Genomic DNA, 25,625 nt, shown 5'->3' with positions numbered 1-25,625 from the left:
TTAACAAACTGCAGTATTACACCACATTGTGGAGCAATGTTATTCAACAGGGCTGTTTAGATATTGGATCCCATACGGATCTTCTGCACAGCATCCTATTTTTATGTATATATTACTACTATTAACCTTTGAAACTGTTTTGGTCTTGTACATGTTATTCACCGCTGATGTATAAAAGTCGATGCCGTAACGATGACAATTTACCGTATTTTTCGGACTAGTAAGATGTACCGGCCCATAAGACTGTGTGTGCGCAGTGCAGATTTTGACACAATTCTTCATGCCTATCTTTATGCCAGCTATGCCAGCAAAGTCAATGAGAATTCTGAAGCGCTGTGCGCACGTTGCTTATTTTTTCTTTGCAGATTTGGGGCAGAAAATAATGTCAATTGTTGGTGCGTTTTGCCTGCCTTTTTTAGCCCTTCCACCCATTGACTTCATTAAAGGGAACCTGTCAGCAGAAATTTTGCACTAAACCTAAAAGATTCCCCTTCTGCAGCTCCTGGGCTGCATTCTAGCAAGGTTCCTATTGTTATTGTGCCCCATTTTAGACCAAAATAAATACTTTATAAAGTGGTACCTTTTCCTATGTAATTCTTGTTAATCCTATTACGGGGCGGGCTGTCTGGTGTCCGTTATTCTGCCTCCTGCTGCTTTACGCCGTCCCCCATCGCTCAATTTCATACTTCAGGACGCCGCCCAGTGCGCCGGACCTCTCGCGCATGCGCTGTGACACTCTAGCGGGACTGCACAATGTGACCGTTGGTGACGTGTTGTGCAGGCGTGAGATTATGGGCGGCGCTGTGATTTTCATCAGCAAGTACCCGCCCATAATCTCGTGCCCGCGCTTTCCCCTCTGCCTCCACCGTTCTCCGCAAGCGCTGGCCAGATGACCCCACGTCACCTCTTTCCCATCTTGTTAATAGGTGACGTGGATTCATCTGGCCAGCACTTGCACAAAACGATGGAGGCAGAGGGGAATGAGCGGGCACGAGATTATGGGCGGGTACTTGCTGATGAAAATCACAGCGCCGCCCATAATCTCACGCCTGCGCAACACGTCACCAGCGGTCACACTGTGTAGTCCCGCTAGAGTGGCATGGCGCATGCGCGAGACCTCGGGCACACTGGGCGGCGTCCTGAAGTATGAAATTGAGCGATGGGGGACGGCGTAAAGCAGCAGGAGGCAGGATAACGGACACCAGACAGCCCGCCCCCGTGTACCATTAACAAGATTTACATAGGAAAAGGTACCACTTTATAAAGTATTTATTTTGGTCTAAAAGGGGGCACAATAACAACAAGAACCTTGCTAGAATGCAGCCCACGAGCTGCAGAAGGGGAATCTTTTAGGTTTAGTGCAAAATTTCTGCTGACAGGTTCCCTTTAAGAAAAATACATGGCACAAAAACGCACCATATCTGCAACTTGCACACATAGCATAACACATAACTTGGTTTTAGAGGCAAAAAAAATGAAACAAAGACTGTGGTCATGACGCACTGTTATGGGGGTAATGTACCCAATTCTATACTAATATTCTTTACCCTGGGCCCCTTCCTGATATATATGTCCCCAATCTTGGGCTAATCTTGATGTATATGTTCCCTATCCTGGGCTCATCGTGGTATATATATATATATATATATATACATATATATATATATATATATATCCACCATCCTGGTATATATGATCCCCATTCTAAGCCCTCCTGGTATATTAACCCCCATCCTGGTATTTATGGCCCCCATCTTGGGCTCATCTTGATGTATATGTTCCCTATCCTGGGCTCATCCTGGTATATATATAAATCCACCATCCTGGTATATATGTCTCCCACTCTGGTATATATGTCTCCCACCCTGGTATATATGATCCCCATTCTAAGCCCTCCTGGTATATTAACTCACCATCGTGGTATCTATTGCCCATCCTGGTATATATGTCCCCCATCCTGGTTTACATAGGCCCATCCTGGTATATGTGCCTCCCATTATGCCGCTTTTTATTAAACATATAAAAATATATAAATGATTCCACTCATCTTCCCTCCGCCTGCAACTGACTTTGATATGTAAGCGACGGGCAGCACATGGCATCACTGCCATGCTCCCACAGTCACACTTCAGCTGCTGACTAATCCAAAATGAATATTCACTGTTCCCTAGTCCCATAATCCTGCCTTTCGGCTCCAGTAGCAGTGATAGCAAAAATCTTCACTGTCATTTAATATTATTGACCCTGATCTCACTGCCAAGAGATGGAAGGGATTATGGGTATAGGGAACAGTGAATATTCATTCTCTTTAATGGCGGACACACATGATCGCTCCACTCCTCCTGCCACCGGATTCCTGCAGCGGCGACCCTGCTTCTGCCTCCTCTGACCTCACTTCACCATGGCCCCCACCCACAGCAAGCCAGCCAAGTACATTTTGGATTTTAAGAAGCACCTCCACTTTCCTCCCAAATTTCATGGGGAAAAAGTGTGTCTTATAGTCAGAATAATATGGTAGATGAAAATTCATCAGTTTTTTTCTGGATGAAAATCAGACTATTTTTTTTTATATGCTCATGTGACCTGAGCCTTCCTGTGAGGATGAGGAGTATCAGGAAAGATCACTCAGCTATGCAGTGGATAGAAGACTTCTGAGAGCCTTCTTATTTCTCTATCTTGGTCCTCGAGGGTTGGAGTTAGCTGCTTCTGCAGGGGTGGTTTTTATTTGCTGTGTAGTGTCCATTGCCTAAAACTGCCACTCAGCTTTTATTAATTTGAATAAGAGCTAAGCTTCAGTTCTCCATTGCAGTCATTACACATTAAACTAAGCTGTACTGTTGAGGGGCTGTTTACTGTTTACTTCTGCCTGAAGCCGGACCTGATAGGTGGGGTGTTGGGTGCCAGACATGCAACAATTACAATTAACTGATGACCTATTGGCTGGAGCTGTGTAATCATCATTATTAACTGCGATAGGAGTTTCTGTCCTCCCCTTGTTGAAAAGGTATGTTGTACAGCCCATATAGATTCATCACACTGAAGTTCTGGTGATTGAGATGGTGGGAAGAAAGAGGCATGTAATTCTCAGGGAGTCACCATGAAATCACATGAATTAGCTGAAGAGTCAATGTTAATGTTCAATGTTCAGATATAAAAGATAACCTAAATACGATAATACAAGTTGATTTATACGTTTTGGGAGACTAGTGATAAAATAATTTAAGAAAAAAAGTGTGTTACCTTTAACATACTGTAAATTGTCCCTAGCTATCTGTGGAGCCGGCAGTTCTGCTGTAATCTGCAACATTTGGTAAGGGTGGTTGTAATACTCTTGGCCGGTGTAGGGGCAGCAAGTGGAGTTAGTGGACCTACTGGACCTGGGCTTGCACTTTAGTGGGAGGGCTTAACTAGGCACCTACCACAAGGCAGATGCCAGATTCCACTCCAGGCCAGTGACCAGGACTGTGGCCGCTGACCCCCAGGGCCGGTACGGACAGTGGTATGGGCACAGGTGGAGGAGATACAGGATGACTGAGATAGACAGACAGGTGGGTATTGACAGGTATGGTGGGCACGGCAGGGACAGATAGGTATGAGAAGGCCGGTACAGGTGACTGACATAGGGATAATGGGATCGACAACTAGCTAGCAGACTGGTAGCCAAACTAACTAGGGACGTTGGCGCAGGCACCTCCCCTAATGGGAGGGTGCCTTAAGTACATAGTGCCTCTCAGCCATAGACTGAGAGGCATTCCTGGAAATAGCATACCAGGGCAGCGAGGGAGGAAGCAACCCGGCCATGGCCATGAGTAAGTCAGCGTCTCTGCAGGGACGCCGGTGCTACGGTGGTGGCCCTCTTTAATTTGAACTCGCTTATTCGCATGTCACAGGAGAGTAATTTCTGTTTAGCAGCTTAATTAATGTGAATCTGTTACTGCAAATCCCAAAAATTCAATTATGAGAATATAATTTCTTTTAAAACTTTTCCAGATGCCTCACCTAGGAGCCGATCTCAGAGTCTTAGTCGCTTACTGTGGAAACAAGCCAGTGTGGCTAGTGAACTGTGGGATAGGCTGACTGCGCGCAGTTTAGACCAGCACCGTCATCTGGAAAGAACACTAGAGCAGCTTCGGGATTTGGGAGTGTCAATGAAAGAAGCTACAGATGCACTAAGCCAGGCGGAGAGTGTGCAGACAACTTGGGAGCCTATAGGAGACTTGTTTATAGATTCCTTGCCGGAGCACATCCAGGCTACGAAGGTAAAAGACCATGGTGTCCTGTCTGTGTGATATTGTGTGCAGAATCAGCAGTCTGTGACAATATATGTTAATTATTCTTTAGCTATTTAAGGAAGAGATAAGTCCTATTAAAGACACAAACAAGATGGCAAATGACCTTGCTCATCAGCTTGCCCTGTGTGATGTCCACCTCTCCATGGAAAATGCTCGTGAGCTGGAGCAAATGAACAGTCGGTGGAAACAGCTGCAGGTATATACAAAAAATATCCAGTGAGCGCCGCACCTAGCTACTGCACACAATGGGCAATCGGGGTAATGACTGTTAAAGGAGTAGTTCAATTCTTTCTTTCTTTTGTTCTCTCTTCATCTCTTTCTCCCTTTCTTTCTCCCTTTCCTTTGTCCCTTTCTTTGTTTCTCTCTTTCTTTTTTTCTTTCGTTCCTTTCTTTCTCATTTTCTTTGTCTCCTCTTTCTCCCTTTCATTCTTTCTCTCTCCCTTTCTTTCTCTCTTGCTTTCCTTTCTTTTTTTCCTTCCTTTCTTTATTTCTCTCTTTTTTTCTCTCTTCTCTCTTAATCTGTTTCTCCCTTTATGTCTTTCTTTCTTTCTTTTTTCTTTCTTTTGTTGTAGCTGTTCTGTTTTGTCACAAGTCAGCTTCCTCCGTAAAACTCAATTCCTTCACTACCTCTGTCTCAGAGTCAGCGTCCTCTGTCATCACATATGATCTGGTTCGAACAGGATTTAGTGCAATCTGCTTAGGGCGAGTAACATTACACGTAGCACAAGTACCTCTCCAGTCTGGGTTTCTCTGACTACAATGTTTACAAGTCCATTCATCTGGTCTGGGTTTCTGCTTATGTGAAGGGGGGGCGGTAGCAGTCACAATTCCTGCTTTTGGTGCATTAAAACATTCATAATACACCTTATCTCCCGCTGTGGTCTCTTTATATCCACAATGCTGCACCTCTTCAGCCACACGACACCATTTATTTACTTGTTGCTCTACCCTCTTATCTTTTATCCAACCTCTCTTTTCTTCCCTGAATCTGTGCCATTTCTCAACATCCAAACATCCGTACTCTGGCATGTCTGCCTTTTTGAGTATCGGTCTGACATTTTTCACTGCTTCTTTGCCTTCCCTTTCTTGCACTATCTGTTTGGCTGTTTTGGATCCTGCTGGAGCCCCACGCTGCACACTGAACAAGTTGCCCATGGCTTCAACTTATTCCCACAGCCCACCTTTCTGCAAATGCCCTCTCAGTGTCCCTGAACCTTTTTAACAGGCCACACGTCTCCTGGCAAGTCAGAATGGGCTCTCAAGTGGTAGCAAGAAGGCTCAATCAGCATTCACTCTCACCTGCTACACTTGTAGGGCGTATTGGGAAGGGTTAAAAAAACACCTCTCACCCAATAGACCAGATGACTAAAGCAGGAAGGACCAGGTGTGATAGTCCTCTCACCTGCTAGACCACCTCCATGTAAGTGGGAAGGCCACAATGCTCTCTAATCCACTTAGACCTGATGTGCAGTTGGGTACTCCATGCTGGTCCTTTACAAAGTATTCCAGCAACGAACGTAAACTAGAGTTAAACCAATACAATCCTCAGAGCTGACTTCTCACAGAGGGCAGAAAATCGCGCAGCTGTTCACTTGACCCCTCCCAACAGAATGTCAGTAGCGCACAGTTTGTTTAGCAAGAGTGTTATCTCAAAAAGAATTCTTTGTCCAGATCCAGATTCAGTTTTCCCAAAACATCCCTAATACCCACTGGTATAATACACAATCCTAGCAGAAAATTGAGACTACTTATATACCTTCACAGCACTAATATTCTACTTTGCTATAAAACCTTCATCCCCATTTTGAGGGGAAGAAACACACAATATCTCACTATAAGGACAGATCCCAGGACCACTTGTCCTACTCATTCATTGATTCCAGAAGCATATGTAACAATATACCTTCCAAGGGTTAACCTCACATGCAAATAAAATTATCTAAACCGCTCTTGACACTGATGGGAAAAAAAAAAAAAAAAATACACATGTCAGGTATCCACTCAAATACTCTATATGGCTATGCCCTGTGACATTTCATAACCGGAACATCTTTTCACAGTCCACAGTATGACCTATAAGCATTAGACTTATACATACATATTATTTCACCAAGTCTCTTATCTCAATTACTTGTCACTTTATTATTCAGAGGCTTCTCATCAATATACAACAACCTATTGCCTGCCTACTTTATCTAGGCATTAATATGAAACCACTTATGAACACAAATCCCTAGACCAGTGTATTGCCCATCAAAGATGCAAAGATGGCCAAAGTAAAACACAAAACACAGCAACACAGCAAATGCAAATGCAAAAGCAAATACAGAGACTGTCCCAAATTCCGTGCTATGCACTCTATGCAATCAGTTAATGGACGGACAACAGATTATCTTATTACTCTATATTTCAACTCTCATTCAGACATGCATGAAAAAAAAACAATACTCACTGGTGATGCCAGAGTTCTTGAACCGTGTGTACAGCCTTACCCAGAATATTCGGGAAATCAGAGAGAGTGAAATGAAGTGTAAGAATAAAGCTTCTCACCTTGCTGCAGCTGAAATTTTTACTGTCTCAAGAGTCCCCAAAACTTCTTCCGAATAGGCTGGTTGGCCACGGCCCCACGTTGGGCGCCAAAAACTGTTGTAGCTGTTCTGTTTTGTCACAAGTCAGCTTATGGGATCACCAGTGAGGTCCTCTGAATTAGGCCTCTTCAGACCTTAATCCAGATCGAGCGCTCGGAGAGAAAAGACCAGCATCCATGTGGGCATGATCAATTTCTTCTGTTTATTTAACCAACGTACAGTTTATTTTTACCATTTACAGATCAATGTGATTTTGCAAATAAGGCTTTTAGCTGGACTTTACAAGTTGCTCATATGACCTTTAAGTTTTAGCAAAACAAAAATGTAGAGTCGTGCATATGAGATAAGAAGAAGACAAGAAGAACATTTAGAGACAATAATAATCCTTGATCTTGTCTCTTATTCCGAAGGCTCTATGACTATGAACTACCATCAGATATACTTACTAATAACAATAAATCTTTAATGAAGAAATAGAGAAACTATTAACCCTTCTATATCAATTTCTTTCTTTCTTTCTCTTTCTTTCTTTCTTTCTTTCTTTCTTTCTTTCTTTCTTTCTCTTTCCTTTCTTTCCTTTCTTTCCTTCTCCCTGTCCTTTCTTCTTGTCTTTCTTTCTCTCTTTCTTATATCTCCTTTCTTTCTTTCCTTCTTTTCATTCCTTTCTTTCTCATTTTCTATCTACTCTTTCTCTCTTCCTCCCTTTCTTTCTCTTTCCCTTTTTCTTTCCTTTCTCCAACTTATTTCTTTCTTTCGTCCCTTTCTTTCTTTCTTTCTCCCTTTCTTTTGTTCTTTTTTTTCTTTCTTTTTTTTTCTTTCTTTCTTTTTTCTTTGTTTCTTTCTCCCTTTCTTTCTCTCTTTCTCCCTTTTTTTCTTTTTTTCTTTCCTTTCTTTCTCCCTTCCTTTCTTTTTTCCTCCTTTTATTTATTTCTCGCTCTTTCTTTCTTTCTTTTTCCCTTTCTTTCCTTTCTAAAAAGAGATTCTTGTTTTAACTCATTCTGAATCTGGCAATTGACAGTACAACACAGAGGCAATTTTTAGCCCAAAATACATACCTTGAAAAAAAATGTCCCGGACAATAGGTTGACTTCCCTTTTAAACAATTTTCTTTGTAGTTTTTATGCGGTAGTAACAAATATATATATTTTTTTGCGTTTTTATGACTTATCTGTTCTATCTATTACCCTTATCTATAGGATTTGTCACCAGGTCAAAAGTGGCCATTTTTGCTCTTATTTTATTCCCTCTTCTCCCCTGAGTATTCCACTTTTTTCGCTTTACAAATCCACCGCATGGTTCTGGAGATATGAGGAGCCTCTTTGTTTAGTGCTCCTTTTTAGGCTGTTTACCAAAGGGGCGATGTTCTCAGGGTAATAATGCAGTGCAGCCTATAGACATGACCCCATCGAATTCTATGAGCCACATCCATTAAATAAAGAACACGACAATATGAGCCAAATAAAAGGTACGGAACTGTTTAGCAGATTAAAAAAATAAAGAAATAAATAAACAGTATACGAGATATATACAGTGCCTACAAGTAGTATTCAACCCCCTGAAGATTTAGCAGGTTTGATAAGATGCAAATAAGTTAGAGCCTGCAAACTTCAAACAAGAGCAGGATTTATTAACAGATGCATAAATCTTACAAACCAACAAGTTATGTTGCTCAGTTAAATTTTAATAAATTTTCAACATAAAAGTGTGGGTCAATTATTATTCAACCCCTAGGTTTAATATTTTGTGGAATAACCCTTGTTTGCAATTACAGCTAATAATCGTCTTTTATAAGACCTGATCAGGCCAGCACAGGTCTCTGGAGTTATCTTGGCCCTCTCCTCCATGCAGATCTTCTCCAAGTTATCTAGGTTCTTTGGGTGTCTCATGTGGACTTTAATCTTGAGCTCCTTCCACAAGTTTTCAATTGGGTTAAGGTCAGGAGACTGACTAGGCCACTGCAACACCTTGATTTTTTCCCTCTTGAACCAGGCCTTGGTTTTCTTGGCTGTGTGCTTTGGGTCATTGTCTTGTTGGAAGATGAAATGACGACCCATCTTAAGATCCTTGATGGAGGAGCGGAGGTTCTTGGCCAAAATCTCCAGGTAGGCCGTGCTATCCATCTTCCCATGGATGCGGACCAGATGGCCAGGCCCCTTGGCTGAGAAACAGCCCCACAGCATAATGCTGCCACAACCATGCTTGACTGTAGGGATGGTATTCTTGGGGTCGTATGCAGTGCCATCCAGTCTCGAAATGTCACGTGTGTGGTTGGCACCAAAGATCTCGATCTTGGTCTCATCAGACCAGAGAACCTTGAACCAGTCTGTCTCAGAGTCCTCCAAGTGATCATGAGCAAACTGTAGACGAGCCTTGACATGACGCTTTAAAAGTAAAGGTACCTTACGGGCTCGTCTGGAACGGAGACCATTGCGGTGGAGTACGTTACTTATGGTATTGACTGAAACCAATGTCCCCACTGCCATGAGATCTTCCCGGAGCTCCTTCCTTGTTGTCCTTGGGTTAGCCTTGACTCTTCAGACAAGCCTGGCCTCGGCACGGGTGGAAACTTTCAAAGGCTGTCCAGGCCGTGGAAGGCTAACAGTAGTTCCATAAGCCTTCCACTTCCCGATGATGCTCCCAACAGTGGAGACAGGTAGGCCCAACTCCTTGGAAAGGGTTTTGTACCCCTTGCCAGCCTTGTGACCCTCCACGATCTTGTCTCTGATGGCCTTGGAATGCTCCTTTGTCTTTCCCATGTTGACCAAGTATGAGTGCTGTTCACAAGTTTGGGGAGGGTCTTAATTAGTCAGAAAAGGCTGGAAAAAGAGATAATTAATCCAAACATGTGAAGCTCATTGTTCTTTGTGCCTGAAATACTTCTTAATACTTTAGGGGAACCAAACAGAATTCTTGTGGTTTGAGGGGTTGAATAATAAATGACCCTCTGAATAAACTTTTCACAATGTAAAAAAAAAATAAAAAAAGAATTAACATTCTTTTTTGCTACAGTGCATTTCACACTTCCAGGCTGATCTACAGTCCAAATGTCACAATGCCAAGTTCCGAATGCGTAAACCTGCTAAATCTGCAGGGGGTTGAATACTACTTGTAGGCACTGTATAGTGTTTATATATATATATATATATATATATATATATATATATATATATATATATATATATATATATATATATATAGACATATATATATATATATATATATATATATATATATATATATCACAGACCAAACGTTTGGACACACCTTCTCATTCAAAGAGTTTTCTTTATTTTCATGACTCTGAAAATTGTAGATTCACATTGAAGGCATCAAAACTATGAATTAACACATGTGGAATGAAATACTTAACAAAAAAGTGTGAAACAACTGAAAATATGTCTTGTATTCTAGGTTCTTCAAAGTAGCCACCTTTTGCTTTGATTACTGCTTTGCACACTCTTGGCATTCTCTTGATGAACTTCAAGAGGTAGTCACCGGAAATGGTTCTCACTTCACAGGTGTGCCCTGTCAGGTTTAATAAGTGGGATTTCTTGCCTTATAAATGGGGTTGGGACCATCAGTTGTGTTGTACAGAAGTCTGGTGGATACACAGCTGATAGTCCTACTGAATAGACTGTTAGAATTTGTATTATGGCAAGAAAAAAGCAGCTAAGTAAAGAAAAACGAGTGGCCATCATTACTTTAAGAAATGAAGGTCAGTCAGTCTGAAAAATTGAGAAAACTTTGAAAGTGTCCCCAAGTGCAGTGGCAAAAACCATCAAACGCTACAAAGAAACTGGCTCACATGAGGACCGCCCCAGCAAAGGTAGACCAGAGTCACCTCTGCTGCGGAGGATAAGTTTATCCGAGTCACCAGCCTCAGAAATTGCAGGATAACAGCAGCTCAGATTAGAGATCAGGTCAATGCCACACAGAGTTCTAGCTTCAGACACATCTCTAGAACAACTGTTAAGAGAAGACTTTGTGCAGCAGGCCTTCATGGTAAAATAGCTGCTAGGAAACCACTGCTAAGGACAGGCAACAAGCAGAAGAGACTTGTTTGGGCTAAAGAACACAAGGAATGGACATTAGACCAGTGGATATCTGTGCTTTGGTCTGATGAGTCCAAATTTGAGATCTTTGGATCCAACCACCGTGTCTTTGTGCGACGCAGAAAATGTGAACGGATGAACTCTACATGCCTGGTTCCCACCATGAAGCATGGAGGAGGAGGTGTGATGGTGTGGGGGTGCTTTGCTGGTGACACTGTTGGGGGATTTATTCAAAATTGAAGGCATACTGAACCATGGCTACGATAGCATCTTGCAGCGGCATGCTATTCCATCCGGTTTGCATTTAGTTCGACCATCATTTATTTTTCAACAGGACAATGACACCAAACACACCTCCAGGCTGTGTAAGGGCTATTTGACTAAGAAGGAGAGTGATGGGGTGCTACGCCAGATGACCTGGCCTCCACAGTCACCAGACCTGAACCCAATCGAGATGGTTTGGTGTGAGCTGGACCGCAGAGTGAAGGCAAAAGAGCCAACAAGTGCTAAGTATCTCTGGGAACTCCTTCAAGACTGTTGGAGGACCATTTCCGGTGACTACCTATTGAAGCTCATCAAGAGAATGCCAAGAGTGTGCAAAGCAGTAATCAAAGCAAAAGGTGGATACTTTGAAGAACCTAGAATATAAGACATATTTTCAGTTGTTTCATTCCACATGTGTTAATTAATAGTTTTGATGCCTTCAATGTGAATCTACAATTTTCAGAGTCATGAAAATAAAAAAACTGTTTGAATGAGAAGGTGTGTCCAAACTTTTGGTCTGTACTATATATATATATATATATATATATATATATATATATATATAGTGAAAATAAAATAAAAGCATATAAAAGCAAAATCTGATCACTTTTGACGTGGTGGCAGGTCCTCTTTAAAGGGAACCTGTCACGTCCACAAATGCTATTAATCTGCAGATATGGGTGTAATCTGTATTTTAATAGTGTTCCAAAGTTGCATGGCTGCTGCACTAAAAATCTGGCTACCGGGAGGAAATGAACTCTTTATTCCTCCTGGCAGCCTCCAGATTTCAGTTATAGAGGTGCGGCCGGAGTCACTGCTCAGCACATAGTGAGCGGTGGCTGTAACCACTCCCCAGCACTGACTGATAGCTGGTTCTGTACTGATGCTATGCTGAGCCAGTTGTCAATCAATGTCAGGGTGTGGTTACAGCTTCCACTCATTTTATGCTGAGTGGTGACTGAAGCCGTGCCGGCCGCATCTTTATGACTGAAAGCCAGAGGCTGCCAGGAGGAATAAAGTTAATTTTTTCCCGGTAGTTGGATTTTTAGTTCCCCACCCGCGGTGCTTTGGAATGATATTAACCTTCAGATTAAGCCCATATCTGCAGATTAGCATTTGGGAATGTGACAGGTTCCCTTTAATTAAATAAAATAAAGTAGGGTATATACAGTATTGTTTAATTATTGTCCACCATGAATCAGTGGCAATGTTTCAAACATAAGTGCATAAAATTTGTTTGTTCAATTCTATTTTATGATTAGCCATTTTTTTAAAATCTTTAACATGTATTTGTGAACATGGAATAAATGAAACCTCGCATTATTGTCCTGCAGACTTCAGTTACAGAACGTCTCCGGCAGCTGCAGGACGCTCACCGTGACTTTGGACCCGAGTCTCAACATTTTTTATCTTGTAAGTTCCTCTGTTTTTACATTAAAAATTAAAGTGTTAGTGAGAAAAACTAATATTAATGAGGGATTATAGTATGCTTAAATATCGAGAAACAATGGGCAGAATGTGAAAATTGAACACGATAAAACAGCACCAATATGACAAATATAATAGAAACATAGGCAAGACACAGAAATGTAAGACCGTGCATGGGAAGATGAGCAGTTTTATCAAGAGTGTTAAGTTGCAAAAAAAGTTTTATAGATCATTATTTGGAAATTTGGAAAGAAAATGGTCAACAATAATGACACAATGAAATAAGAAGAGAAAGAAAAGAGGAAGGATGGACAAAGAATACCAAGGAAGGGGAGGAAGAACAAAAAATCAGATATCAAGTAGGATTGGATGAGCAATAGGACTAAAACACAGAGAACTCTAAAGGCCCTGTCACACACAGATAAATCTGCGGCAGATCTGTGGTAGATCTGTGGTGGCAGTGAAATTGTGGACAATCAGTGCCAGGTTTGTGGCTGTGTACAAATGGAACAATGTGTCCATGATTTCACTGCAACCACAGATCTGCCAAAGATTTATCTCTGTGTGTAAAGTGGCCTTAAGAACCATGGGAAGGGATATTAGGTTATTTATGAATATTTTATAGTCATAGAGACAAACTGAAGGTTCTCTGCAGGGCCGGACTGGGAATATAATTCAGCCCTGGCATTTGGGGGTACATGGGCCCACTTTTCGTGTGGTGAATGTGTATTATCTTTGTGCACTTGTAGATTGTGTAACACGACCATATAACATGCAGTCACGGCTGCGTCCAGTATTACAGCTCAGGCTGTAGCTGTTATTGCTCTTAGTAGCAGGACCTGGTGAAGCCGCTATTTTCCCTACAGAGCTGTGTCTCGCAGATAATGAAGAGGATGCCGCTCTCCACATAATGCTGCGTCATCATCATATAGCTGATGGGCAGGGATACAAAATCAGATCCCCCTGAACTAATATTGATGACCTATTCTACAGATAGGTGATCAGGGACGATGTTGTTTTCACTGGTGATAATTTTGGACACATACCACTTAGGGAATATGCAAAGAAATTTTTAAGGGGCAGATCCCACCATGGAAACTACTATGAAAAATACACGAATGACCATATGCAGAGGTGTATCTAGGCTTTCCAGCACCCGGGGCAACTATTCAGTTTGGCGCCCCCCCCCCCCCCACCACCACCAAGCGGTTTAGGTAGTCATCATGTGACCAGTCACTCATATGTGATTTGCACACTTAGTTACATGATGACAAACTGCTCTTAATAATTCTCTTAATGTTCAATGAAGAACGTAGGAAGAAAAGCTAGTTGTCAGATGCAAGTATTAAAATCACATATGAGTGGAGTGGCCATGTGCTGACTGCTGGAAGTATCGAGCAGAGCTGAATCCTGACAGGGAGTATATTACACGATGTCAGGATTGGGTTACAGTGCTTAATTTTATAATTAAAGGACTTGTCCAGGTTTGAGATGAAAGTCTGCAGTCACTAGGTGTCACTTTGTGTGACTGCAGGCTTCTGAATTCTCACAGCACTTGCACTGCACACTTCTAGGATTCTCCGGAGCCAGTGGTGGGAGTGGACGTCATATGAGCACAAGTATGCCATTTGTATACCTCTGGCCACATTCTGACTAGACGTGTCCGGCCTCTATTCATTTTTATTGAGCCAGGCCATCCATGTCTAGTCAGCACGTGACGACGTGTATGTAAATCGCATACTTGTGGTTTTGTGACCTCCCACTCTCACTGCCGGCAGCAGAGAATACTAACAGCATACAGTGTGCGCACTGAGAACTCAGACGTCTGCAGTCACATAAAGTGACACATGGAGTGACTGCAGACTTATCACAAACTTGGACAACCCCTTTAACGCTCTAAACATAAATGAAAACATAGTAACCCTTAACTTGTCAGATGGCACAAGACTTTATTATAGAGGTTGTCCACTACTTTAACATTGATGGTGTATCCTTAGGATAGGTCAACAATGTCTGATCGGCCAGGGTCCAGCACTTGGTACCCCTGCCAATCGCCTGTTCTAGGTGCCAGCAGGTGACTGGAAGTGCTCAGTTCCGAATCTGGTCCGTCTTCTGATAGCAGCTGCAGTCTCCTATTCAAATCAATGAGGAAAATGTGAAGTACCTGGCCACGGTCACTATCAGAAGACGAATCAGATCCGGAAGTAAGCATTTCCGACCACATGCACCAACAGCAGCTGATCAGCGGGGGTCCCAGACCCAGGCAGATCAGACATTGATGACCTATTCTAAACATAGGTCATCAATATTACAATTTATGAATTGTTACTTGTGTACAGGATCAGAATTAATAACAGCACCAGAACCACTAGAGGTACATAATTAGAACCCCCATCAGTACAGAAACACAGCATCACAACCACTAGAAATACAGAAATTCATCATCAGAACCAACAGAAATTCATCATAGACCCACAAGCAGTAAAGAGATTCATCATCAGAACCACAAGCAGTAAAGAGATTCATCATCAGAACCACAAGCAGTACAGAAATACATCTATATAGCCCCATCAGTTCATAAATAGTATCAATACAGAAATACATCAGCAGAACCACAAGCAGTATATGGTACATCAATTGTAATGTCAGGTCAGACTCATATACTGTACATTTGTATTACATGAGGCTACAACTTCCAGTACATCCTTAAAGGGAATCTTTCACCAGGTGTTTGTACCTAATCCAAGAGCAGCATAATGTAGGGGCAGAGACCCTGATTCCAGCGATGTGTCACTTACTGGGCTGCTTAATGTAGTTTTGATAAAATCAGTAATTAATCAGCAGTAGATTATCATTAGAGGATGACTTTGCGTGCTGCCAGGTAGTCCTGCATATTCATGAGCTCTGTATAACTGCTACGGTAGATCTGCAGCACAGGAGACAGCAGACAGTTCAGTAAGTGACACATCGCTGGAATCAGGGTCTCTGCCCCTATGTTATTCTGCTTTCAGATGGGGGAGCAAAAACCTGGTGACAGATTCCATTTAACAATGGTAAAGAGATACTTGGGAGTTATCGGTCATCATCATATTGCGGACCACAGTAAGGCCTCTGTTCTACTTGTGTTTTGCACAGACGAGTGCAATCTGATAAAACATTGGACTGCACTCGCACCAGTGCAAAACTATGGGGCAGTGTCATCTGTGATTGATTTTCCATGCCATATTAGCCTGAGAAAAGAATCGCAGCATGCTGGGTTTGGTAGATTCTCAGCCCACACGCACCCATACAAGTCTATGGGATTGTGTGAAATATCGCACTGCACTCGAACGTCATCAGAGTGCAATGTGATGTACGCAGAGACAGGCAGCGGAGAAGAGGGGGAAAGTGCCCCCTCCCCCCCGCAACTGTGATCTGATTGCAAGATCGGATCACAATCGCCTGACAGTCTATGTAATGAATTGTGGGGTGAGGAGGATTTCCCCACATACATAGCATCACTGCTTTCCCCACATACATAACATTACCCACTTCCTCAAGCAGCCCAACACAAGTAACTGTAACCCTTCCCCATGCAGCCCCCCAGAACGTAGCCCCCAGCATATAACGTAATCCCTATGCAGGCCTCTGCATGTAGCTTCATCCCCATCACCACACAGGCAGCCCCCCAGCACGCAACATCACCCCTTCATCATGCAGCCCCATGCATGAAGCCCCCCAGCACCTGTAACATCACCCCCTTTCCTGCACAGCCTCCCAGTGCATAGCCTCATACATAAGAGTTCACCCCTTTCCCCATTCAGCCCCATGTATGTAAAAATCACACCTTCCCTATACAATCCCCCAATTTGCAGCACCTTCTGTGTACAATTTTCCAATATGCAGCCCCCCATGTAGGAACATCCAGCGCCCCCAAAGCACCACACACCACCTCACATTACTCACCCTTAGCCCCTCTCTCCTTGGTGCAGCCCCTCAGTGTGATCTCTCCACAGCTCCTCAGCTCCAGCAGCCACAGCACAACGCTGAGCACTGGTGATGGAAGTTCAGCTCCTCACTGGAGGGGGAAGCCCCGCCCCTTCCTGACACGTCATCACCTTAGAGGAGCAACTACATTCTAGCCGCCGAGGGATTCCCCTGCTGCGGCTACGCTGCCTGTGCTGTGCTGTGCTGTGCTCTGCTGTGCAGCATCGCTCCCTGCCGGTGCCTGACAGGTGAGGGCAATCTGGCCATGGGCACCCACAGTCGCGGGCCAAAAAACAACAGGCCAGATTGCCCTCATTACTGACTGCCCTGCAGGATTACTAAATATGCCCTGTAGTGTGATCAGCTGACCTGATCACTACAGAGTCCTCTGACCCGGAAGTCAGGGCGGTCGCATTCAATCGTCCCCGAATCTGAAAGATCAGAGGACAATTGATTACAGTGAACCGGCGCCCACACTCCCTCTGAGTCTGGACTGTCATCTGATATCCGGGACTCACAATAGCCTGCAATGCAGCCACAAAATAATTTTAAACAGCAGGCAGTGCGGGAGAGGCGGGGGGCGGCCCCCCCACCCCTCCACCGGCCAGCCCACCGGGAGAAGTCCCGCCCCTCCCGCCTGTCAGTCCGGGCCTGGTTCTCTGTAATGCAAACTGGGTGGTATAAGTGATCCCGGAGTCTCAGATAGCATCAAAAAGATCTCTTGTGTCTTGATAAGTTTCTTGAATGCCCTCATATATCTTGATAAGATTAATGTTGTCCTTAACCCTCCGTCACATACAATATCGGTTCTAACGAGTTCACATACAATGTGACTGTCAGGCGCAGGCTAGAAAAATACCTATAATATCTAATGTTTGCAATTTCAGGGCTCTAAAAGTGATTAGTGATCTTCATAGGGATGTAATAAAAGAGACTACACATAATGAGGTGCAAAAAAAAACAACATTTACTTAACATAAAACTAAAAACTCTGAAATACAAACATTTGAAAACTCCCGCCAAATAGTCCCCAGTTTGACTCTGTCAAAAAACTCTACAAAGAAAATTTATGGAAACAAACTTAATTTTAAGGTACCTTAAGTACTATTAAACACATTTTCAATCAGAATTAGATCCTGAAGTTTCCCCAGAAAAATTACACTTGCAGAGCATGTGATGAATAAAAACATAAAATACCAACCTTATTGAGTGTGCGTGTTCACATACAATGAGAGTGAGAGAGTAGCGCAGTTATATCTGTCCTCCTGAAGCTCTGCAATCCAACTGTGGTATGAGATTTCACAGAGCTGCTAGAGACAGGAGACTACCTGGAGGGAGGGGATTTCCTCACAATCTGGTGAGGAAGGAGAAATGAAAGGAAAAGAGTTGTGTCTGTCAGGCCTATTGTATGTGACGGAGGGCTAATAGCCAGGAAAGAGAGAGTAGAGGATCTCCATTTGGCTGTGATATGGAACTTAAAGATGTTGTCCACTACTTTTACATTGATGGCCCATCCTTAGGATAGATCATTAATGTGTGATCGGCAGGGGTCTGACACCCAGCACCCCCGCTGATGAGCTGTTTCCAGGCAATCAATATCTGATTGGCCAGGGTCCGACACCTGGCACCTCCGCCAATCTGCTGTTTCCAGACAATCAATGTCTGATCGGCCAGGATCTGACATCCAGCACCCCCGCCGAACAGCTGTTTCCGGAGCTGGCAGCAGGAAATGCTCAGTTCCCAAAGCTGCCCTGACAACTAATGGTGGCCATGGCCAAGTACTTTACATCCTACTCCCATTCAATTCAATAGGAGGTGAATATGCAATATCCGGCAGAAGACGGGGCAGCTCTGGAACTGAGCATTTTCGGCCACAGGCTGCTGCCGGCATTGAGAACAGCAGATCAGTGCAGGGTGTCAGACCCTGGCCGATCAGACATTGATGATCTGTCCTAGGGATAGGCCATCAATGTAAAAGTACTCATCAATGTAAAAGTAAAACTGACTCAATCCGTGGATTTTATTGTTAATCCCTTTAGGCCACTTTACACACAGAGATAAAGCTTTGGCAGATCTGTGGTTGCAGTGAAATCATGGACACATTGTTCCATTTGTACACAGCCACAAACCTGGCACTGATTGACCACAATTTCACTGCAACCACAGATCTTCCGCAGATTTATCTGTGTGTGTGACAGGGCCTTTAGAGTTTGTTATCTAAAAGCATGACATTTGGTGACTGCCGGAGCTGTTTGTTGAGTATCTTATTTATCATATAAGAGCCTCTTCCAGAGTTTTCTTTTTTTTTTTTTTTTTTTTTAAATCAGATCTTTTTTATTAAACAACTAAGAATCAATACAGAGAAAATATATTGCATCTTATATAACTAGTAAAAGCGTACATTAAGAAAACATATGTTGTCTATAAATCAGGTGCTTCCTCTGTATATATAAAAAAAAGGATTCTTAGATCAGTTATATAATTTGAGCCTACAAACAACATGGCTCCACAGATAAACAAAAGTTTAAATTATGCAATAATACCTCAGTCTAATAGGAAAGTCTCCTCCATTAGCCGTGTCGCTCCGCATCATATTTCCATACCCGCTTGCCTCTCTCTCCCCGTTTAGTCATCAATCGCACCCTTCCGGCCCCTCCCACAGCGCCGCTCAAAGTCCACTCCGCCACGTAAAACACTAGTTTTAACTTTTACTCCCCAAACGTTCCATTCACTGCAAGCACAACAGTAACTGGTCCAGCATTGCATCTTGCACTAGTGCCCCAGAGGGGAGACCCGGCCACTCCATCCATGGCTGCCAGATTTTGTAAAACTTTCTCAGTGTTTTTCTCTTTAAATAAACTCCCCTTTCCAATCTAATGACGTTATTTAATTTATTTTTAAGCTCTGGTAACGTTGGTGGTAGAGGATCTAACCAATGGTATGCCAGTATCTTCCTTGCTTGATACAGGATACGGGCTATTCCCAGGGCTGTTGGAGAGTCCGGGTCTACTCCTACCTCCCACAGACTCAACAAACATAAACGAGGTGACGGCTGTATTGTGATATGATATATTTGCTCTATGAGTCCCAGGGTTTGTTTCCAGAAATCACCAATGTGTCCATACTCCCACATAACATGCATCAAATGGGCATCATCCTGTCCACACCTAACACATTGTGCATTTGGTCTAAGTCCCATCCTGAATAATAGGCTGGGAGTTTTATATACCCTGTGGATGAGATATATTTGAGAAAGCCTTTGGCACTCAGAGACCGCCAGTTTAGGGACCTGTTCTAGAATGTCGGACCACTGGTCTTCCGTCAGGGGACCAACATCCCATTCCCATTTACTTTTAACAGTCAGTGGGTATGTCTCCAGATGGGCAGGTAGTAATCTTTTGTATAGTTCAGAAATAAGGCCTTTAGAGGACTCATATGTAAGCAGCATATGTAATGTTTGATTATGTGTCACTGTCACCGGATTTGTCCTCCCCTGTCTTTCCAGTGCGTGCCTCAGCTGTAAATACTGATAAAAGAAGACATGCGGAAGGTGAAACTCTGCTCTCAATTGCTCAAAACTCTTAAGAATATTATTTTGTAGTACTTGTGACACTAAATGGATCCCTTTATCTTCCCATCCTCTGAACCCCACTAATTTTTTTAATTTCTGGCAAATCCGGGTTCCGCCACAGTGGCCAGAACTCCGTAGGCCCATTTATCTTCAAAAGAAACTTACCTCTGTCCCATACCCGAAATATCATAGCCAAGGTGGGATATCATGCCCCATTTATCTGTCTTTTTCTCACATCCAACTGGCAACCCGGATATTTCCATACCGATCCCTCTCTCACTAGATCACCACTATTATCATACGCTCCTTCTTTGCCCCAACCCCTAAGATGTTGCATCTGGGAGGCTATATAGTATATATATGGGTTTGGTACCGCCAGTCCTCCCTCCTCCTTTCCTCGCTGTAGCACTTCCAGTCGAATCCTAGCCTGTTTTTTCTTCCAGATAAGTTCCCGGAATAATGTATTAATTTTTGCAAAAAATTCCCTAAGAATCCACACTGGAGAATTATGTATAAAATATAGTAATTGTGGCATCATTACCATTTTGATTAAGTTGGATCTACCGATATTTGATAGCAGCAAGCGACACCAGGTGTGTACCTTTGCTCTGAACCACTGCAACAGGGGTTCCAGATTTAGGGCCTGGAAAACCCTTCGGATTTGGGCTAACAATTACTCCCAGATACTTAAACTCTCGGACCACAGGAACCAGTATCTGCAAGTCCGAGAAATCCACCGGGAGAGGGTCTATTGGCATTAAAGCTGATTTGGACCAATTAATCCGAAGGCCAGACCTCCGCCCAAATTCTTAAATGATATTCATTGCCGTCAAAATCGAGGAATGTACCCTGTCTAAATATAAAAGTAGGTCATCCGCATATAATGATATTGTCTGCTCCACTGCTCCACACCTAAATCCCGTTATCTCCCTGGATTTCCGTATTGCAACTGCCAATGGCTCCACTGCAGTAGCAAATAGCAAGGGCGAGAGCGGGCACCCCTGTCTAGTACCTCTTCCAAGAGGAAAAGACTCAGAGACCCTGCCATTAGCCCTAACCTTCGCCACCGGTGAGTCATATAGCAGCTTCACCCAATTTATAAATCTGTGTCCAAAACCCATTTTCCGAAGTACCGCCCACAAATACCCCCATTCTAAGCTATCGAACGCCTTAGCAGTGTCTAAGGACAAAATTTCCCTTTCCCCTGGCTTCTCAGAACTATGCTGAATTACATAGTTACATAGTTACTAAGGTTGAAAAAAGACCTAGGTCCATCTAGTTCAACCTTCCTCCACCAGTTCTACATTTGGTCACTAAGTCATTTATAGCCAACAATGTTGTGTGTAGTGAGGAAATCATCCAGCCCTTTTTTAACTCCTTCAGCCCCGTGGCACTTTCCGTTTTTGCGTTTTTGTTTTTTGCTCCCCTTATTCCGAGAGCTGTAACTTTTTTATTTTTCCGTCAATCTTGCCATATGAGGGCTTGTTTTTTGCGGGACAAGTTGTACTTTTAAATGAAACCATAATTTTTACCATATGGTGTACTGGAAAGCAGCAAAAAAATTCCAAGTGTGGAAAAATTGCAAAAAAAGTGTGATGGCACAATAGTTTTTGGGATGTTTTATTCACGGTGTTCACTATATGGTAAAACTGATGTGTGGGTATGATGCCTGAGGTCGGTGCGAGTTTGTAGACACCAAACATGTATAGGTTTACTTGTATCTAAGGGGTTAAAAAAAATTCACAAGCTTGTCCAATAAAAGTGGCGTACGTTTTGCGCCATTTTCCGAAACCCGTAGAGTTCTCATTTTTTGGGATCTATGGCTCAGTGATGGCTTATTTTTTGCGTCTCGAGCTGATGTTTCTAATGGTAGCATTTTTGCGCAGATGCTACGTTTTGATCGCCTGTTATTGCATTTTGCGTAAAACTTGCGGCGACCAAAAAGCGTAATTTTGGCGTTTGGAATTTTTTTGCCACTACGCCGTTTACCAATCAGATTAATTGATTTTATATTTTGATAGATCGGGCATTTCTGAACGCCATACCAAATATGTGTATATTTATTTTTTTTTAACCCTTTAATTTTCAGTGGGGGGGAAAGGGGGGTGATTTGAACTTTTAGGTTTTTTATTTTTTTTTTAATTTTTTAAAACTTTTTTTTTTACTTTTTTTATTTTATTTTACTAGTGATCACAGCTATACCGCTGTAAACAGCAGAAATAGTCACTTTCTTTTTTCCTCTGCTCCGTGCCGAGGAAAAAGGAAAGTGAAACTTAGTAGCAGCAGGCGTCATCACATGACCCTGTGCTACGATGGCAACCACCGAACGTCACGTGATCACTCACGTGACGTACGGAGGGGGCGGCGGTAAGTAAAAAACATGGCCGCGCGCATATAGATCTCGCTGCCAGACTTTGGCAGCGAGATCTAAGGGGTTAATGTTCCGGGTGGAATGCGATTCCACTCGGAACATGTAGGCACACATGTCAGCTGTTGAAAACAGCTGATATGTGTGCCGATCCACGCCGCCTGCCCGCGGCAGGGGGCGGGGCTTACCGGGACACGATCCATGACGGAAAGATCCGTCCATGGTCGTGAAGGAGTTAAAAGCTGTTATAGTATCTGCCATTACTACCTCTTGTGGTCGGCATTCCACAGTCTGACTGCTCTAACTGTAAAGAACCCTTTCCTATTTAGCTGTTGGAATCGCTTTTCTTCCCTTCGCAGTGAGTGCCCCCTGGTCCTTAGTATTGTCTTTGGAAGAAATAAGTCATGTGCTAGTCCTTTATATTGACCACACATGTGTTTATACATATAAATGAGATCTCCTCTGAGACGTCTTTTTTCTAAGCTAAACATATCTAACTTTTTCAACCTGTCATCATATGAGAGGCCTCCATTCCTTGTAATAGTCTAGTTGCCCTCCTTTGAACTGACTCTAACTTCTGAATGTCCTTTTTAAAATGTGGAGCCCAAAACTGGTTCCCATATTCCAGATGTGGCCTTACAAGTGATTTATAGAGGGGTAACAATACGTTGGGATCACGGGATCTAATCTCTCTTTTTATACACCCTAGCATCTTGTTTGCTTTTGCAGCTGCTGCTTGACATTGAGTGCTGCTGCTCAGCTTATTTGTAATGAGAATACCCAAGTCCTTCTCCTGTAGTCCCGAGTTTACTTCCATTTAATGTATATGCAGCTATAGGATTACTCCGTCCTAGGTGCATTACTTTACATTTATCAACATTAAATCTCATTTGCCAAGTATCTGCCCATTCTAACATCTTATCCAGATCTTTTTGTAATATTGTACTATCAAGGTCAGTTTTTAATATCCTACATAGTTTGGTGTCATCAGCAAAGACTGACACTTTACTATCAATTTCATCCACAAGGTCATTAATAAAGAGATTAAAAAGAATCGGTCCTAGCACAGATCCCTGCGGGTCCCCACTGCTGACTGCAGCCCATTTAGAGAATGTACCATTTATGACTACTCTTTGTTTCCTATCTTTTAGCCAATTCCTTACCCAGTTGCATATAGTTTCCCCCAGTCCTTGCTTCTGGAGCTTTAGTATAAGCTATTGTGTGTTACAGTATCAAATGCCTTTGCAAAGTCCAAATAAATCACATCAGCTGCATTACCAATATCCAGGTTTGCACTTACCCCCTCATAGAACCCCAACAGGTTGGTTAGACACGACTTATCTTTCATGAATCCATGCTGTCTGTCAGTTATTATATTATTTTCTGCAATATATTTTTGCATGTCATCCCTTAAAATGCCCTCAAAAACTTTGCCTGCTACTGATGTCAGACTTACTGGACAGTAGTTGCCTGGATCTACCCTCTTACCTTTCTTAAATATCGGTACCACATCAGCAATCCTCCAATCCTGAGGCACCAACCCCGTTACAAGTGAGTCTAAAAAGATGAGATACAGCGGTCTGTCGATTACGGAGCTCAATTCCCTCAGTATTCGTGGATGAATGCCATCTGGCCCTGGGGATTTGTCAATGTTTAGTTTACTTAGACGTAGGCGTACTTCATCTTGTGTTAAATTAATTATATCGGGTGGTGAACTTTGATTTTTCAAAGTCAGTCTTTTGTTTGTCCTCTATAACTAACTTGTTATTATATTTTAAGGGGCCAATACTATCCTTTATTTTCCTTTTGGCATTAATGTATTCATAAAAGATTTTGGGATTTATTTTAATGTCATTGGCGACCCTTGAATCCCTAAGTATAATTTTCTAAGATTCATAGATGTGGCTCTACATGGAATAAATCCTGTTTGATCATTCTGTATAATAGATGAGATGACTCGGGACATCCTATTGGTGAGCACCTTGGCCAGTAATTTAACATCTGTTGCTAGTAGAGAAATTGGGCGGTACGAATCCAGGATCTCTGGATCTTTTCCGGATTTTAATATTAAGACTATTAAAGCTTCCCTCATAGAAGGCGGGAGGACCCTCTGCCTTTCAGCCTCTTCAAATACTTTAAGTAGTTTAGTTAGTAGTAAGGGTGCATACGTTTTATAAAACTCGCCAGGCAGGCCATCCGTCCCGGAGCTTTTTCATATTGCGTCTGGCCAAGCGCTTCCTCTAATTCTTCCAACAGGATGTCTCGATCCAACAAATCCCTTTCTTCGTCGGCCAGTGTGGGGAGAGAGAGCATCCAAATATTGCTCAATCTCAGTCTCCGTAAGGTCAGTCTGATGTGTATAGCCGCATATAATACCTCTTTATCTCCCTCTTTATCCTCACTTTCCGTTACAAGATCACCCGACTCCGTCTTCAGTCTATTTATATAGGAAGATCCTTCCTGTGCCGTAATGACCGTGGCTAGTAGGTGCGCTACTCCCTTCCCCTCTCAGAGTTTTCTTTTACTAAGTGGCAGATTCACCATATCTGCTGCCAAGAGACTTATTTTAAAGGCAGTTGGCAATTTTCTGGTAAAATTCCCAAAATTTTGTAAATTGTTGTGTCGTGTTCCAGAAAACAATAAACCACCTTGTACAGCATCTGTCTGCACTCCTATAGCAATTAATAGAGATAGATAGATGATAGATATATAGATAGATAGATAGATAGATAGATAGATAGATAGATAGATAGGTGGATAGATAGATACAATGTAAAATCAAATATATAAATCTGAGTGTGTGTGTGTGTGTGTGTGTGTGTGTGTGTGTCCGCTCAAGGAATCCGCACCGTCGCATTTACAATCACGAAATTTTGCACAGACGCCCCATGTGACTCAGGGAACGTCGTGTACTATGTTTTGACAGGAAAATTTAACCCTGCGCTTTGCAGTTACTCTCCAAAAAACCTGCCTCCATTAAAGTAAATGGAGCTGGGAGCTACAGATTATTAATAGGAGCTGTGATTGTTTGCTATAGGAACAATAGAAATTGTTACTATAAGAAGCTTATGTGTGAGGTAATATGATGTTGGTGGG

At 42.7% G+C, this 25,625-nt stretch overlaps 1 protein-coding gene across 3 annotated transcripts in view; it reads left to right on the top strand.

Moving 5' to 3' along the window:
* Window positions 1–25,625, top strand: part of DRP2 (dystrophin related protein 2) — a 195,755-nt gene that overhangs the window by 65,065 nt on the left and 105,065 nt on the right. For all 3 annotated transcript variants that reach the window (XM_075324062.1, XM_075324061.1, XM_075324063.1), the window contains exons 5-7: window positions 3,991–4,259; window positions 4,342–4,488; window positions 12,531–12,609. In XM_075324062.1, the coding sequence (XP_075180177.1) occupies window positions 3,991–4,259; window positions 4,342–4,488; window positions 12,531–12,609 (495 nt within the window). The remainder of the gene's footprint in view (window positions 1–3,990; window positions 4,260–4,341; window positions 4,489–12,530; window positions 12,610–25,625) is intronic.

Source organism: Anomaloglossus baeobatrachus, chromosome 9 (assembly GCF_048569485.1).
Source record: "Anomaloglossus baeobatrachus isolate aAnoBae1 chromosome 9, aAnoBae1.hap1, whole genome shotgun sequence".
In the NCBI taxonomy this organism is placed as follows: domain Eukaryota; kingdom Metazoa; phylum Chordata; class Amphibia; order Anura; family Aromobatidae; genus Anomaloglossus; species Anomaloglossus baeobatrachus.
The sequence above is the reverse complement of the archived record's forward strand: the minus strand, read 5'-3'. Positions and strand labels throughout refer to the sequence as shown.